This window comes from Mustela nigripes, chromosome 2 (genome assembly GCF_022355385.1).
Source record: "Mustela nigripes isolate SB6536 chromosome 2, MUSNIG.SB6536, whole genome shotgun sequence".
Taxonomy (NCBI): Eukaryota; Metazoa; Chordata; class Mammalia; order Carnivora; family Mustelidae; genus Mustela; species Mustela nigripes.
In genome coordinates, this window is record NC_081558.1 from 120,489,473 (window position 1) to 120,507,868 (window position 18,396).

The 18,396-nt window shown below is 32.0% G+C and overlaps 1 protein-coding gene across 2 annotated transcripts in view; it reads right to left on the minus strand.

The window, feature by feature from the left end:
- NAALADL2 (N-acetylated alpha-linked acidic dipeptidase like 2) overlaps window positions 1-18,396 on the minus strand; it is a 1,087,900-nt gene that overhangs the window by 149,797 nt on the left and 919,707 nt on the right. For both annotated transcript variants that reach the window (XM_059391522.1, XM_059391521.1), the window contains one exon: window positions 16,720-16,815. In XM_059391522.1, the coding sequence (XP_059247505.1) occupies window positions 16,720-16,815 (96 nt within the window). The remainder of the gene's footprint in view (window positions 1-16,719; window positions 16,816-18,396) is intronic.

Below are 18,396 nucleotides of genomic sequence, written 5' to 3' on the forward strand. Positions count from 1 at the left end.
TTACTTTAGAGAGAGAGAGCGAGAGAGAGCTCAGTGGGGTGGGGGAGAGAGAGAGAGTCTGAAGCTGACTTTTTACTGAGCACGGTGCCTGATGTGGGGCGGCATCTCATGACTCTGAGACCATGACATGAGTTGAAACCAAGAGATGGACACAACTGAATGCAACGTCCAGTTGCCCCCCTTTGTGAAGATTCAAAGTGGAGGTACAATTTTTTTTTTAATATGAATGTGTGTGTTTATATATACAACTATATTTATATCCTTCTTCAGAAAATATTTCACTGGGGCACCTGGGTGGCTCAGTGGGATAAAGCCTCTGCTTTCAGCTCAGCTCATGATCCCAGGGTCCTGGGATGAAGTCCCACATCAGGTTCTCTGCTCAGTGGGGAGTCGGTTTCCCCCTCTCTTTCTGCCTGCCTCTCTGCCTACTTGTGATCTCTGTCAAATAAATAAATAAAACCTTTAAAAAATATTTCATTAATAAGAGAAAAGAATCACACTAATTGGCCTATAGGACACCAATATTTCATATAAGATTAATCCATAGCTATGGATTAAAAATTAATTACAATGTAAGAATTTTTCTATCAATAAAATTACAAATGATTTAATTTTAGCTATTTTTTTAAAAAAATCAGTTCAAAGATATAGAAAACTATATTAACATCTATATCGTGTTCTTTCACTGCAGAATTCAAAAAGCCTTATTTTATGTTAGCTTATTCAAGCTAATATAATTTCTATTGTTTCTTCTCTGGAATGGAAAATGTTTCTGAAAAATCATTAGGTAGAAGGATTTTATTTTTATGTGTTTATAAGACAGCTGAGATTATATAATAATAGAAGATCTTAACTCTCTGAATTGTGAAGAGTAGCTATAATCCTTAAACCTTACTTTAGACTAGTATTTCCCAAAATATGTGCCATTTTGAAAATACTGGTCTAAATAAAGTTAAGCAGCCATCTCTAAGTCACAGCTTTTCAAAGACTCTGATTTAATAATATATTTTATGATTATCTAATAGTGTGTATATGATTTGCAGCCTTTTCAGAAACTAATTGATTGTAGATTCTATTTCCTTCTTTCACAAGACGATCTGCTGATTACTGGACTGTAGAGTCTACTTTGAGACTGTAGCTATGGGCTTTCATGATAAAGAGTTTTAGAAGTAATTATATTAACGATACCATGAATTACACTTTTGAGTGTAAAAGAAAAAAAAGTTACGGAAAACACTGATGTTTATTATTTTTTTAAGATTTATTTATTTATTTGAGAGAGAGAGAGCAGGGGGCAGAGGGATGGAGCAAGAAAAAGAATCTTAAGCAGACTCCCCACTGAGCACAGAGCCTGATGTGTAGCTGGATCTCAGGACCTTGAGATCATGACCTGGACTAAAATCAAGATTCTGATGTTCAACCAGATGAGCCACCCCGGAGGCCCAAAACACTGCAATGTTTAAATCAAGGGGGCTGTATAATTATTTAAAGTATTATTTTCTACTTCTCTTAATTTAAATTCTAAATACTTTCATCATTATGAGCACCCTTGGTGGTCAGGTAGTACACTTCTCTACCAGAGACCACTGGAGAAATGGCTCAGTCTAGGTCATGGGCAGGGATAGTGCAAGACAAGTCTCAAGAATCTTGTGCCAAAAACCAATAAAGATTAAGGTGGTCATGTCAAAAAATCTTAGGACAAACTTAAAAGAGTTTTCTCTTACCAAATTTGTGACAATCTGAGCATCTCCAACACAAATGATTTTAACAAATGGAGATCACTGATTCTAGGAAAATTGACTTACCATAAAAATACTACAAAGGGAGGGGCGCCTGGTGGCTCAGTGGATTAAAGCCTCTCTCTGCCTTTGACTCAAGTCATGATCCCAGGGTCCTGGGATTGAGCCCCACAGCGGGCTCTCTGCTGAGTAAGGAGCCTGCTTCCTCCTCTTGCTCTTTGCCTACTTGTGATCTCTGTCAAATAAATAAATAAAATCTTTAAAAGTAAATAAAAATACTGCAAAGGGAAAACACCAAAAATATTTATTATTATCATTTGAGGCAGCTATTATACCAAATCCATGAAAATTGTTGTTAAAGGAAATTAATTAAACATGTAATCTGCTTTTTAGTAGAAGATACATTTCACAGTTAACCAAATAGTTTCACTTCACATAAGAATATTTGTTAATAAAGGCAGAATAAATGATAAAATTAGAATGTTATCATTCTATAATCTTTAGTAAAACTGGTGTTTTGGGCAAGAAACACCATTAATTATCAATAATAATCATTGATTACCATTAAAACTACTAGGTAAATGGTTATTGAATGTGATTTGTGCCGATCACCATTATTTCTGTTTCTTCTCTGTCAGCATACATGGTAGTCATACCTTCCCCAGTCTCCTCAAAGTTAGGCATAATCATGTGACTTGATATATGAATGAAAGTAAGTGTTACTTATGGGCAGAAACATTTAAGAACCACTCCATACTTGTCCATTTCATTCGTTCTCTGCCTTGGTGATTATAAAGAGTGCATTGATATGCAGATGTAATTCTGAGTCATCATAGGGGGGAAAGTTGCAGGCTTTTATTGAATGAGAAATATTTTTTGTCATTTTGAGCCACTGAGATGTTGGATTTATTACTGCAGTGTAACATAGTCTTTCATGACTATTATAACGGGAAATTGAACACTTGATTGTGCTAAACTAACATCATAGATACAATTTTCTAGTAACAGGGGAAAACATCACTGTACAATGAAGAGATAAGAATATCATTACTCTCATCAAATGATGAATCTTAGAATCATTGGTGATATTTCTACTAGGTAAGAAGTGCCTCTGACAGAATACAATATGATGCATATATCATCTACATTTTATTTTAGACAAAAAGTTTAATATTAACGTGTGATTAGGTCTTAAGATTTAACTTCCAATCCACGGGATATTCAGAGGATAGAAGAATATGTTAAATGACATCACATAGCCAGAAAGTAAAACTAATGAAAGGGGAACTGGTCTAGTCTCTTCGCCATATCAATGTGGAGGATGTGGGTGGAGGGGAGGTGGGGAGACTACTCTATATAGAGCCTTAACCAAATGCAACATTTGATTCCAAATTTGATCTAGGTTTAAACAAACTAGCTGTGGGGTGTAAGGAAGACAATAAGAAAAGTTTGAATATGAAATAGATATTAGCTAATATTAAGGAATTATTAGTTCTATTAGATGTAAAATTATTTTGAGTATTTAGGAATAAGTTTTATTTTTAAAAAATATTAATAGTAAAGTATTTAGAAGTGAGGTCACTTACTTTTAAGTATATCAACATATTTTTAAAAGGCTATAAATGTTTGATACAAATTTAATACATGGAAACAGAAGTATCATTTTAAAGATTCAGAACATAAAAATAATTGAACCAAAAGTTGAAAAAGGCAAAAAAGCTGAAGATTTATACAGATTATTTATAATTAATATAAATTAATTTTAAACTAGATTTCTAGTTTAAATTTCTACAAATTGAACTAATACTAATTATTTTACATTGGATCTCATTTCTCCACATCCTTGTCCTATTTTCTTTATTTAAGTATTATCAGGCCATTGAACCAATTACTCTTGAGACTAGTCAACTCAACTATCTGATGCTATTTATTGCCAAGTGAAAATCAATAGAATCAACCATCATTGCCTACTCTAAAGAATTTAATTAATTGTTTTTAAATTTCCCATTTCATTGGCTTTGGAATGCTTCTCAAACGATATTGGAAATTTTCTTTCTTTTATAAACAATGTGTACATCATGAGGTCCTATTTTATCAACTAAATCTATCCCTCCTTCTCATTGATACTATCATTATTCTTGCTCTCTGGTTTCCAGTGGCATAGAATCCTTTCATTTCCTAGGATAATGGGCTCCCACTTTGCTCAGATACCTTAGTCATATAGATATCTCTGCCTGATTTTTCTCCTCCCTCTTTAACTAAACAGTTTAGGTCAAAAACTCAAAAATTACTTTTCCAGGAAAAATTTCCCAGATACCCCAGATTAAGTCAACATTCCCCACAGCTCTCCTTAAATGCTAACAGTACTTTATACATTCTCTCAGAACCTTAGCATAGTTTGTATTTATATTTTATATTTTTATGATATCCATTTCCCATAGATTCTTGGCTCCTAAGGATTATAATCATCCCTCTTTTGTTTACAGCTATATCCTTTGTCACTAAAACAAGGCCAACAATCAGAATGTGTTTCATAAAGATTTATTTAATCTCTTTTTGTTGTTGTTGTTGTTTTAGTTTGGGCATGTAAGGCAGTATGATATAGTGAAACACAAGGCAAATACATTGTTATATCCCTGAACTGTATAGCTATATTGTTATATAGAGATGCTGATTAAATATTTTTTATGAGAATGAATGAGATTGGAGCTCAGTCTGAGTCTTATGTCAGCTACATGCCTGCTTTAATTTTGATCTACACTTCTATGGTTTGCAGTTAATTACCTATAAAATGAGTTGTTTAAAGAAAGACTTTTAAGGATATTTTCAGCACTACAAAGCTGCAAAACTAAGATATTCAGTTATTTACTTTGCTATTGCAATTACTACATTTGATGCTAGTAATAGAATAACGTTTTGAGAATAGTCAACCACTTTGGATCAAGAAATATTTATTTAAAAACGTATATAGTGTCTTCATTTCACAACTGATATTCCAACAAGGTTTTTGTAGAACCTGACAAGCTAATTTTCACATTTATATAGAAGAACAAAGGGGAAGAAAAGTCAAGATATTCTTACAGAAGAATTAATTAGAAACCATGAACTACCAGATAGGACATCTTATTTTAAAGACATAAGGCTAAAAAGTATTGTGTTTGTACACTGATGGATGAGTAGTCTGAAAAATCGAATTGAGAGCCCAGAAACAAACCTATACATGCATAGAAACTTGATATATAACAGTTTTTTTGTGCATCATTAAAGAAGGATGGAATTCTCAATAAGTTAGGTAGAAAAATAAAAAAATTGCACCCCTAACTAAATCATCACAATCACCACCACCACCACCACCACTACCACCACCACCACCATCATCATCAACATCATCATGGCAGATTAAATATTTAAATGTTAAAGAAAATAATTATAGAGATTTATAAAGTAGTACAAAAATATTATCCCAGCATATGGAAGAACTTAAAACCCTAAAAACACTAAACATAAAGGAAGAAATTAATAAACTAGATTACACTGAAATGAAGAACTGTTCATTAAAAGATATAATAAAAAGAGTGGAAATGAAAGTCAAAATCTGGGAGAAGATATTTATGACACATGTAACTTACAAGTTCACAGCCAGAATAAAGAAATATCTCCTATGAGTCAATAAAAAAGAAAAACAATCCAATAAAAAAATTTAAACTTGGCAATGATTTTAACAAGCACTTAGAAAATATATGTACAAACAAACATCTAGAAAAACCAAATTGCCAATACCTAAAAACATTCAATTTCATTAGCAATCAATGAAAGGCATGTAATTTAAACCACAATTAGGCAACATTTGCAAATATCAGATAAGAAAAAATGAAAAAATATCAAGTTTGGTAGAGTATTATATTAAAGAGAATTGTCACACATGGCTCCAAGAATTGAGACTATATGAGTCCACTTAGCTTAACTACCAGCACTGAAAAGTGTGTCAACATAACTATTTATTCCAGAAAATTTTAGTTTATAAAGATAAGGCTTTAATAAATAACTTCACTGTATGCCTCAAGAAATTTCTAAAAAACAAATATATCAATAGCTTACTCTTCCTTGCAAACATCAGCATCTCTGGGAAATAGGTTGTTTACTTGGACAAATAGCTCACTCATCAGTCTTCCTTTTATCATGTCCACCATCCCTAATTTATTGTCATGAATTTTTCCCATTAACAATTAATTGTCTGAATTAAAACCCTCACCCTAAAACTTAAGTCTAGACACTCAATTCTTCTATTAATATTTCCTCCAAGATACTCTGTCATGAAATATTACTAAGATTCAGTCGAGGTGTTGTCCTCTCTTTGCAAAGTCAGTGTAATAACTTTTGTTTAATCAATAGACTATTCTGGTGGTTGTGTGTTTGTGGGTGGGTGGGGAGGGGGCTTGGCAGTCAATTATTCCAGCAATTTAGCATTACCTAATAGGTTTAAATATGAGTCTGTAATTCTACTCCTTGATATCTATCTTATACAAGAAGACTTGATACAAAAATATTCTTAATAGTGGCTGGAAACAAACCAAATACCCATCAACAGTGAAGCAGCACATAAACTTTGGCATATTTAATCAAAAAATGTTTTATAGTAACAAAAATAAACAAACTACAGTTATACCTACTAATGTGGATGAGGAAGAGAGAGCTCAGCTTCTCTTCATTACCAATTAAAATTTGTGTTATTATTCTAAAACTTAAAACCCAGCTAACACATACCTTTACTTATTCTTCAAAGTCAAATACACCTTAATTCTTCTGAACAAATACTGCAACTCTCTTTCTGAATTGTTGACTGAAAGAAGATATGCCATGTAGAGGTTCAAAAATGCCATGTTATTAAAAAAAAGGCAATAACCTTTTATTGCTTTAAAACACTTTTATATTTTCCCAAGTTACCTGAGATAAAAACTATAGTTTTTCTTTTTCTTTTTTTTTTTTAAGATTTTATTTATTTATTTGACAGAGAGAGATCACAAACAGGCAGAGAGGCAGGCAGAGAGAAAGGAGGAAGCAGGCTCCCTGCTGAACAGAGAGCCCGATGTGGGGCTCGATCCCAGAACCCTGGGATCATGACCTGAGCCGAAGGCAGCGGCTTAACCCACTGAGCCACCCAGGCGCCCAAAAACTATAGTTTTTCTATGCTGAAATAATCTTGCTTTCTAAGATTCTCATCAGTATCTTGTTCATGCATCTGTTTCTTGGTCTCCTGTTCCCAGGTATTTAGTGTTTTCATTCTGACATACTCTCTGTCTTCATACCCTTCTCCAAATGGGCTAGCAATAATCTGAATTAGCCAAAATTATTAATCAAAGAAGATATGATGAGCCATAATTACTTGAGCTTGCTTAGTCTCATTCTTCCAAATAAGGGTTTTTAAAAACTTTAATTTATTTTCCACAGTGATTAGTTTATGGAAATAAGGCCTAACCCAATCAGCACAATTATTTCCCTGGTCACAAGCAATGATTCGGAATAAGCATGATGCCAATTCAGAGTAATAAGATGAGGGTCCATTTCACTGGGGTTTTCTAGAAATCCGCACCATTGCTCTTCTGAGAAAGTCACCAGAAGTGAGATCCTCTCTTGCTTTGATAGAATTATGTACAGATACAATTCAAGAACTGCTGCCAGCATTTTCTACTATGGGGGAATTCTGCTGTTGAAACGTCCCACCAGAGACAAGGGTAGCACTGAGAAGATAACAGATAAGTAGATCAAAGGCTATGTTTGAGCTACTCCTGAAGCATGCCTCTTCTGGAATTTTCAGTTACATAAGAAAAATAGAATCATTTTGTTTATATTGAACAAGTTTGCATGTAGGTCTTTATTGATGACAAAAATAACATCTTGACTGATAATGGGCTTTTTTCACTTTTGAAGAAAATATTTCTAAAATGGATTACTTTCTTCCCAGCTTTCTTAAGTCAGTAACTATAAGGATCATAATTCTTTTTCTTGACAACTAGGGAACATAATTATGATTGTTCATTATTGTTTTATTTTTAGAAAGCAGAAATATTACTACTTAAGTCTCCACTAATGGTCAATGACACTGTAATTTTAAATGCATTTAATTCCTAAACCTTAGTATTACATATTAAAAAGACATATTAGTAAACACACATAATTAAGTCTAAATAAATATTGTTTTCCCATTGCAAACAAAAATTTTGTTTGCTTTTCAAGCAAAAATTTTATTTGCTCAAATCTAATTCTTGCTCAGTTCCTAAAAACAAATATCATAACATTGTTAATATTTGTGTAATACATTTATTCTCTCTTAAAACACCGCTTCCTGTGAACTTTTTGAGAGACACAACATAATTAAAGTGCTGATTACTAAATGCCAAAAAACTCTGTAATTTTTAAATATTTTCTGTATCACACCAATAGCAGCATAATGTGTAGGTCCAAAGATTATTAAAAACAAACAAACAAAAACGGAGTGACATTCAGGCTGTCCCAGAAAAGAAGACAATAAGATATCTATCCATCTATCTATCTATATAAAAAATGCAGAGCATTCAAGGAATAATATAGATAGTACTAGCACTGAAAATCTGTATTATTAATTCATTCATACCTCATAATGTGTATGTATGTGTGTGTCTTTCTGTGTGTAAGGGGATCTTTTATTACAGTAACACATGAAGCAGTAGGTACTGTCCCCAAGACATGTAAGCATCATGATCAAAGTCCATTATAATAAACTCTTCTGGTTTGTTGTGTTATATTAGAATTTTTTTAATAAGTGATTATTGCTTGGGGCTTTTGAATCTTTTTATTATATGGAGGCTTTATTTCAACAGATTTTTGGAAGGACATTTACCTGCCTATCTAGAGCTAATCTGTTATCCACTGACTACTCTGCCTTTTGTCTCTGTACGACTACATCACTTAACGGATGATATCGTCTAAGAATGGTAAGAAAAGACAAAGAATCTCTTGCTCAAAGTGAGGGGCAAATAAAGAAGCTAACATTAAAATTCACTTTCAACTTATAGACATTTACCAGAAATAAGAACGATATATTTAGCTCATACAAAATTCAAAAATGTTACTTTATGGGATGAGATTACCATTTCCTGAATTACATAAGAAAATTTTCTGAGGTCGGTTGACTGAATCTTTATAACATTGTCATATTATTTATAGGTGATCAGATAGCTTCCTATCCTGATTTATATCACTAACGTATTTATATTCTGTAACAAATACATGTTAAAATCAGTCTATGTATATATTAAAGAAAAAGTGTATGTTTAGAATCACAGCTTTTCTATCTTAATATGCAGTAATAACACTTTTAATGTGATTTAGCAAAATATCTACTTTGATGATTAACTTCCCTTCAAAAAGGGAGTCAAATTTTGACAAGCTGATACTGTGTACCCATTTGCTTTTGAGTAATAAAAACAAAAAGGAAAAGAGAAACTGAGAGTATAAGGCATGACTTTAGAAACTATAATATTTGTGCCATATAATGAAAAACAATAAACCAAACCTCTCTGGGCAAGAGAAAATATAGTCAGCACCATTTCCCACTTCAGTAAATGAAGAGATTGAGTTTAATTATACATTTATGAAGAAAATATACACCTAAAATATTTCCTTTTCAAAGCGTAGGAGGTTGGTTTTAATATCCCATCATCTCCCTTGAGTAGCTTCAATCAACATCCTTTATTAGGAAGAACAATCTCTACATTGAAAATATATATTTAGGATACTTTCTGGCTTGGTTCATGTCATGAAACATCGTATAGATCCCCATGGAGACATCTTGCATCTAGTAACAATAATTTGTTATAGCAGGAAAATATTTTTGAAATATTTTTAAAAATAACAAAAGCCTTACATTCACAGCTTCAGAATCACCTCAAATGTACAAATAGGATTAAAGAATGTCATTACACTTGCTTTGCGAAATAGAAGACAATTTTGACATATTTTATCCAAATAATATACCAACATTAAAGATACTTGGAAGACACTCAGATTTGCTCATTCAGATTAGAAATCATAGTCAGGTTTTTAAGCATTTAAAGAACTGTACCAGAAACCTATTAGCTCATGAATACAACATGACATTGGAATTCAGGAAACTAAATTAAAGGTATTTGGTCTTTTCCTTTTTTGGCTTACTTTATGTAAGGCTACTAAGCTATAATTTTTAAGCCATAGCTTAGAAAGATATCTCAAGAAAAACAAAATTATTCTGTATTTTATTCCGCCTTTCTATTTTATAGTTATAAAATGAATAGAATGTTCTAGTGGATTGTTTTCAGTTATCATGCTCTAAGAATCTTAATATCACAACAACTGGTACAAACATATTTATCAGTGACATTTAAACATAATTGCAGATTCATATTTCACAAATCATGTGTTAAAATTAATTAGCAGAATATAACTGTATTAGGCATAGTGATTTTTGTTATTAACTCTAAATGTATCTAACATTAGCTGAAATGGTTAAAAATTAGACTTAGTTAAATGTTTTTCATCATTGAAGACACCACCATTAGCCTTTATTCACACCACTGCAGAACTGAGTTAAAATTTATAGTTATAAATAAGGGCAAATATAACTACATTGTTAGAATACAAACTATATAAGAATTACTAGCCTTGACTCCAAGACTTTATACAAATGCTGCCTTTTTCTACAATTTAGTCTCACTGCAACTTTCTCAACATACATAATGGGAATACATACTATCTTATTTCTATTATTTTCTCTTTGGAATATTACAATATCCAAATAATTTTATGAGATCTCTATTTCGATATTTTATAAGAAAAGGAAGAAATCCATACACACTTAAGAAATCCATACACACTTAAAACCCTATACTGAAAATGTGTCAATATTGCATATCTTGCAATAATTAAAGAAATCATTTTTTCTTAAACTAGGTGAGAAGAACAATGAAATAACTAATAAATTGATATTTCTTAAGGAAGCTCACAAACAGAATTAGGTCATTTGCTAGTTGCCATGGTACCACATGCATAAGGTACTTTTGTTTTCCTGGTTGTACTATTCATACTTAGAGATTTTAAATTATAATATAGAGCATCTGTGGTTCCAGAAGAAATGTACTATTAATCCAATAATGTAATAGATAGCATCTTTCCTCTCCTACCCCAATGCTATATATTGACACTTGATTTTAAAACTCTTTTCCTTACAATTATAGTCTTTTTGTTTTGTTTAAAATGCAGTTATCAGTCATCATTTATTGTGTATTATGGCAAAAATTATCAAGAAAATGTTAATAAAATATATTCAATCCAAAAATATATTAAAAAATACAAGATGTTACATCAATTAAAAGTAGACCAGGGTCGCCTGGGTGGCTCAGTTGCTTAATTATCTGCCTTTGGCTCAGGTCATGATCTCAGGGTGCTGGGATCGCGGCCCTCGTCAGACTCCCTGTTCAACCAGGAGTCTGCTTCTCCCTCTACCTCTGCCCTTCCTCCCCCCACCACCGGTTTGTGCTTGCTCCCTTCCTTTCTCTCAAAATAAAAATAAAATCTTTTAAAAAAAAGTAGACTGAAGAAATGGTTAACAACTCACGTGAATTCTTTATGGATAATGGCAAAGAACTGAGTATCAGGCATAAATGAAGAGAAAAAAGATGTTTTCAAATTCTAAATAAGTGGTTCAGAAGTTACTGTGGATGACTAGTTAATTGGGTAAATACACATTTTTTCCTGAATTTCTAAGAATTATTGTAAAATACACATAACATTAAATTTACCATCAACAGATTTTAAGTTATAGTTCAGTGGTATGAAATACATTCATAATGTGTAACCAGTACCAATATCCTTCTCTATAACTCTTACACCTTGTGTAAGTCACAAGATGTAAAAATGAAACTTTATATCCACTAAACTAAAATTCCCCCATTCCTACCCCAATCTCCATTGTATTTTCTTTCTCCTTGGTTTTGATTACTTTAAGTATATCATATTCATGGAATCACACCATATAGTAGTTGTCATTTTGTGACTGGCTTATTTCACTTAGCATGATGTCCTCAAGTTTCCTCCATGTTGTAGCCAGTGTCAGAATTTCCTTCCTTTTGAAGATTGAATGATATTCCATTGTATATTTATACCTCATTTTACTTAATCATTTATCCATCTATGGCCACATTTTAGCTATTGTAAATAATGCTGTTAGCAACATGGATGTACAAATATGTTTCTAAGACTCCACTTTCAGTTCTGTGGAATTGGTAGATAATATGATAATATGAATTGGTAGGTAATATGATAATTCTTTTTTAAAATTTTTAAGAAACTGCCACTGTTTTCCACAACAATTGTACCATTTTATATTCTCACAGTGCACAAGGTTTTCAATTTCTCCACATCCTGTCAACATGTGTTATCTTCTGTTTCATTTTCTTTAGTTTTGTTTTTAATTTTAGCCATCTTAATGCTGTGAAGCTGTGGGAGGATATGCTTTTGGACACTTCCTCTTTCTTATAATGTATCTTTTCCTGTGGATCCCATAAAACATTCTGCCCTGGGGCTTTTGTCCTCTCCCTGTCACTCTTGATTCTCTGCATGATTATTGCCAAGGTAACATCATCATCATCAACATTTCATCAATGAAGAAAATGTTCTATAATCTATGCTATTCCATGCAGTAGCTCCTGCCTGTATATGGTTACTAAACATGTAAATCGTGGCTAATGGTACTGAGGAAATTAAATTCTAGTTACATTTCTTTTTTTTTTTTAGTTTAAAGCCACATGTGACAAGTGGTTATTACATCAGCTAACACATTGAATTCTTTTTCTTCCTGAGCTCCAACCTCATGTATCCAACTGCTCCTATAATATATTTGTCTAGATTCACTAAGTATTCAAAATTTCACGTCCAAGGTTAGACTCTATCACTTTCTTCAGTCCAACACCTAATTTGGTTAATTCAATAATATCAACTTTGTCCAAAGTGGAGGTATTCAAATTGTCCTTTACTCTTTACTCTGCTTCATACCCCATATCCAGTAAACCATATATCCTGTTATTCAGACCTAAAAATGTCTCCCAAATCTGTCTTTTGTTATTCAAAATACATATAATTATTTCTTACACAATACCATCAACAATCTGCTTTTTAGAGAACTCTCAAGGGAAGCTCATTGACGTTAATATAAAGTTAATATTTCTTAAATTCTTCAGATGTCACTTTTCTGGTGAATTCTTCAAATCTAGTCAGAAGCATGAACTCCATCATCTTTCTTCTCATAACTTGTTTATGTCACTATCACCTCTTTTGTTACGTTATGTTAAAATGCTTCCCTTACCTGTTTAGTCCCTTGGACCTATTCTCTTGTATGAATTGTTTTTATATTTCAAGTGTTCTGCTTCATCCTAGAATATTTAGATAACTAATTACAATTTATGAGCTAAATGTTGAGAATTCAGAAACCTAACTAGACAATTCCTAGCTACAAAGGAGAAATAAGCCTATTTCAAAACAAATCCATGGCGATTTTTATTCACTTATTAAAGGATTAAGCAGCTAAGATTTATATTGGTATTTCATTCATGTGTAGTCTTTGGAGAAATCAGTTTGGTTTCTATGATACTTAAAAAATCAAATGCTGTTTTTAAAGGTAATTATAGAAGATAAGAAAACATCTTCAACAGCAATGCAGTATGTGATGCCCTTTGGTGACTTTATACTGTATCATCGGACTGTCATGAAGCAATGATGAATTATACCTTTTAGCATCAATATTGAGTCTCATTCATTACTTTCTTAGGTTCCATGCTTTATATCAAAAAGACAAATGCCAGGATAAATTCATACTTTATAAAAATATATATTTTTAAAGAACTGCAGGACAGCATTGGAGAGCTACATACCAGGACTCATAGCTCCTATCCCATCTATGTGCAGTTTGTTTGTTTTCATTTTTTTTAATTTGGGGAAAAAACACTATTGATAGATTATTAACTTTTAATGCTTGGAAGCTGTAATTTAATTTTACATAAATTGTATTTGTGATCTATAACAGAGGTCCAGAACACAAAGTTACTCACTTGTAAAGGATAATAGATTACATTACACGATCATTTGTATTAGATGTATATGCTTCTTATATTTATTTAATTAGATAAAATAAATATGTGATTGTGTTATAATGCTGTGTATTGAATTCAAACTTTTGTTTGGAGAAATAAGGACTAGAATCTTCAATATTTCATTTAATACAGATTTTTAAAAATGTTTTATAAGTGGTATAATATCAGTAATTGTGTTTTATCATTTTCCAACACGTTTCTTACTTCACATCAAATTTTCAGAATTCACAGTGACAGAATTTATACCTAACTGGGTCTTTTCATTCAAAGTCCATTATTATTTCTATAATATCTCACTGCTACATGAAATATGAGTGTACTAAATGCGTGGTATACTATGATAATTCCACTACTATTCTTACTAAAACAAAATATTTTAAAGGGTTCAATCTTTTACAAATTAAATTATGTATTCCATTTGTACACACTAACCTACCAGCGTATTCTCAGTGTTTAATTAATTAGTTTACTCATATGCTTTCCTATCTAACATTCTTTTTTACTTTAAAGTGAAAACTAAATACAGAAGGTGCAGGTAAGAGTCTATTTGAAGACATCAGCACTCTTATTTTTTAATGTGTTAATAATTATACTCAATTAAATCCATACTGCATTTCCAGGGAAAATATATACATGATCTTTCAACCTCATAGAATCTTCACGAGGAAAGTCATTACTAGTGTACTCCTTTTTGGTATAGACAATAAAATAGAGTTTTACTAAATAAAAGAACAAGTTGGTAGCCAAGGTAATAAAATGTATGCTCCATATTTCCTAGTCATTGCCTAGTCAATCTCACCATATTTATATTTTTTATTTTGTTGTTGATTAAAAAAAAATTTGACCTTAAAATAAAGTATTTATTAAGTACTTCTTTTTGTGATTCCCCCGTTTCTCCTACTGGAAAACTAAGATTGAACTACTGAAGCACAATTTCTTCTCTTGGCCTATGTCTCCAACACGAGGTGTTACCTTAGGTAAACATGATGACTGGGGAAACAGTATCAACATTAGATAAATATATTTGCTCATAAAAAGTGTCAGAAGTCACTTACTTCTGCACTTTGGCATGCTTTATTTCTTCATAGAATTTTTTCTAATATCCATTTAATGGGTTAATTATCTGCTTACCTAGGAAATAAATTTTAAAATAAATATAGAACCTGTGGTAATATCTGCGCACAAATTTGTGCATTTTCTCAAACAGTCTCTGACTTTCTGTGTTTCACACTAAGTACAGAACTCATTTTTATGTCTAGGCTATGTCCCATGTTCCTCTACTCCCTTCTTGCCCCATCCCTGCTTCCCGACATGCTCTTAGGAGTTGTGGAGTGCCAAAACATCACGCAGCAAGAATCAGTATGTGTTTACACCTCTCATTATACACCTGATACCAGTAGGGTCTCAAATTATTCATTCCACAAAAATCAATGAATTCCCTGATCCAGAGGAAAGCAGAAAGAAATGGGGAAAAAAAAATGTTACTATTCCATTGCCCTAAAATCCTCTAATGCTTCACTTAAAAATAAGTAAGTTAAACCTAGATTTTGAGTATCCAGAATATTTGAATGAGCACACACATGCACACAAACACACTCTCATCTAAATGGATGCAGAAGCATATATTCATTTAAATAGGTATATAGATACATATAGATATGTATTTTTATCTATCACTCTATCATCTTTACAAGTATTAAGAACATAATTAATATTTTGAATACTAAGGAACTATTATTTGAGGGAAATGTATATGTTGTTATATTCAAATACAAAGGGATATTAAAGAATGGGAACATTAAAATCTAAAATAAGGAAGTAAAATTAATTGCAAAGCAAAGAGGTATAAATGTAATTAGGATTCAGATATTTCGAGCTTAGGAGAATTTTAAGTAAAATGTGGTACAAACTCCTCTTATTTCAAATGTTCAGAAAAAATAAATTCACAGTTTTATTAAAAAGCTAGGGTAGATCTAAAATCCTAGTTTGTATTCTGAGTTCATTCCAGTGCCACTTATTGAGTTCAGTTAATTATATCACATTTCCTGTTTCTGAAGGAGAAAAATAGCCTTGTAAAATCTCACTAAGAAGATTTAAGAATGATTCAGTTCTTTCAACTAAGCATATATAAATATGGATTATTTTAAATGTGCTGAAATGCCAATATTCTCTATAAACTCTATTCCCAAAAGGGAGGTTATGACAGGTTAGACAAACTGTTGGTAAATGTAAAAATTCATATGATGTCCTATGATGTCAGAACATTAAATTTATTTACTCCATACTGTACAATTTAATTTTCTCCATATTATAAACATATACCTAAGAGTTTTGAGTAAAAATATAGGAATGACCATCATAGTATAAAAACATCTATTATAAATTCAGTCTTTTTTTTTAAGTAGCCATTTTTCTTTAATTGCAACTAAAAAGTACCACCATAAATAACCAAATATCTTAAATACTGAAACAAAACATTGAAGATAAAGAAATTCAACGATACTGACCTTAATCAAAGGGTGTACTTGAGAGTACACTACAACTCTACTTTCAGATGAAGAAAAAAGAAAAAAAAATCTATTTGTTTTATTAAGGATTGATTTTGAATACAAATCATGCTATTGCTCTGTATGATCTTGATTGAGTAGTGTATCATCCTTACTCCTTAGCAAAGTAATGGGAAGTACTTAAAATCCTTTCAAGCATATATTATAAATGGAAACATAAAATTTCTCTTGATTGGTTATTTTCTTTTTCTCCACCTACCACCAAAACCCTCCCAAACTTCCCCAACTCTGCCCATGAATGCAGTTATCTCCTACCTTGGTAATGGCTTCATGAAGGTTGAAAAAAGGATCCATTTCTTCAATTTTTCTTGCACGTTTAGGGAAAAGGGCCTCAGAGAGAAAACTTGGACCCTGCAGAAAAATCAGAAAAGAGACATTTAAAACTCTTCATTGATTTTTTTTTTCAAGTGCTTATTGGATTTTCCTTAAAGATTCAAAAGGGCTCTAAATTGCGTTAAGTTTTCTGTTGATTGTTGGCCTTCATTCTACTGATCTAATTAACCAATTGCAGACCACTTATATAAAAAATGAGTAGAATTCTATAACTCTTATTTTTATTTACAAAAGATTATTTTTGGGGGGGCACCTGGGTGGCTCAGTGGGTTAAAGCTCTGCCTTCAGCTCAGGTCATATTCCCAGGGTCCTGGGATCAAGCCCCGCATCAGGCTCTCTGCTCAGCGGGAAGCCTGCTTCCTCCTCTCTCTCTGCCTGCCTCTCTGCCTAATTGTGATCTCTATCTGTTAAATAAATAAATAAAATCTTTAAAAAAAAAGATTTTTTTTTTTTTAATTTAGAGGAGATAATTCTTTGCAGCCCTCTCTTTTCTCAAATGCAGGCTTATATGTAAAGCAAGATATCTTGAAGACAAAACCTATATGTGAAACCCTTTCTTTGATTTATATATTGAATTTTATGTTCTAAGGCTGGTAGGATAGAATGTTTTTGACAAACACGATTACCATCTTAAAAAGCCTAGGCAAAAGTGTATAGGACATTTTAAATATTGCAAAATTCACTTCAAAGTGATAGTAAGATATTCTGGGTAGATTGGTCTCATGGTTCCACATACTTCCAATAAAATGAGAGCATGCTGACTCTATCAGAAACTTGGTATTATGATGCTTGAAATCAGTCGAACATATTTTTTTTAATCAGAAAAAAATTTAACTAGTCATTTTGTATTTCCATGTGTAAACAAATTTCAGAGTATAATAAGACACAGGATGCTGACAATGTTAGCATCTACTATGGTCTAAATATGCATGTTCATCTAAAATTCCTATATTGGAATCCTAATCTCCAAGGAAATCGTGTTAGGAGATGGGGCATTTAGGAAATGATCAGGTCATGAGGGTTTCATTCATGTAATTGGGATTAGTGCCCTTATAGAACAGACTTCACAGAACTCCCTAGCACCTTCCTTTAGGTGAGGATACAACAAAAAGTTTGCAACCTGGAAAACGGTCCTCACTCAGTCATGTTGGCACCCTGATCTTGGATTTCCTACCTCCAGAACTGTGAGAAATTACATTCCGTTGCTTATTATGGCACTCAGTTTGTGATACTTTGATACAGTAGTCCAAAAGGACTAAAACTCTATCCAAAATAATGATCTTGTAGCTATCAACATTCTTAACATCCAATGAGATGATTATTACTTAACCATATAAATATAGCTTTTACTTGAAAACCTGAAGTAACTAGGATTTGTCTAGAAAATAGAAGAATCGCGACAGGATGTATGTTTATAGGTAGACTACTGAATGATAGATAATCTTTATGAAGGCTATCATAGGGAAGAAGGGGTCAAGCAAATCTAACCAGCAATGACTACAACAGGGCAACCAATTTAAATTGAATTCTATTATTTAATAAATTAAATATTTAAATAACTATCTAATAAAGCTATTTATTAGAGCAATACAGCACAGA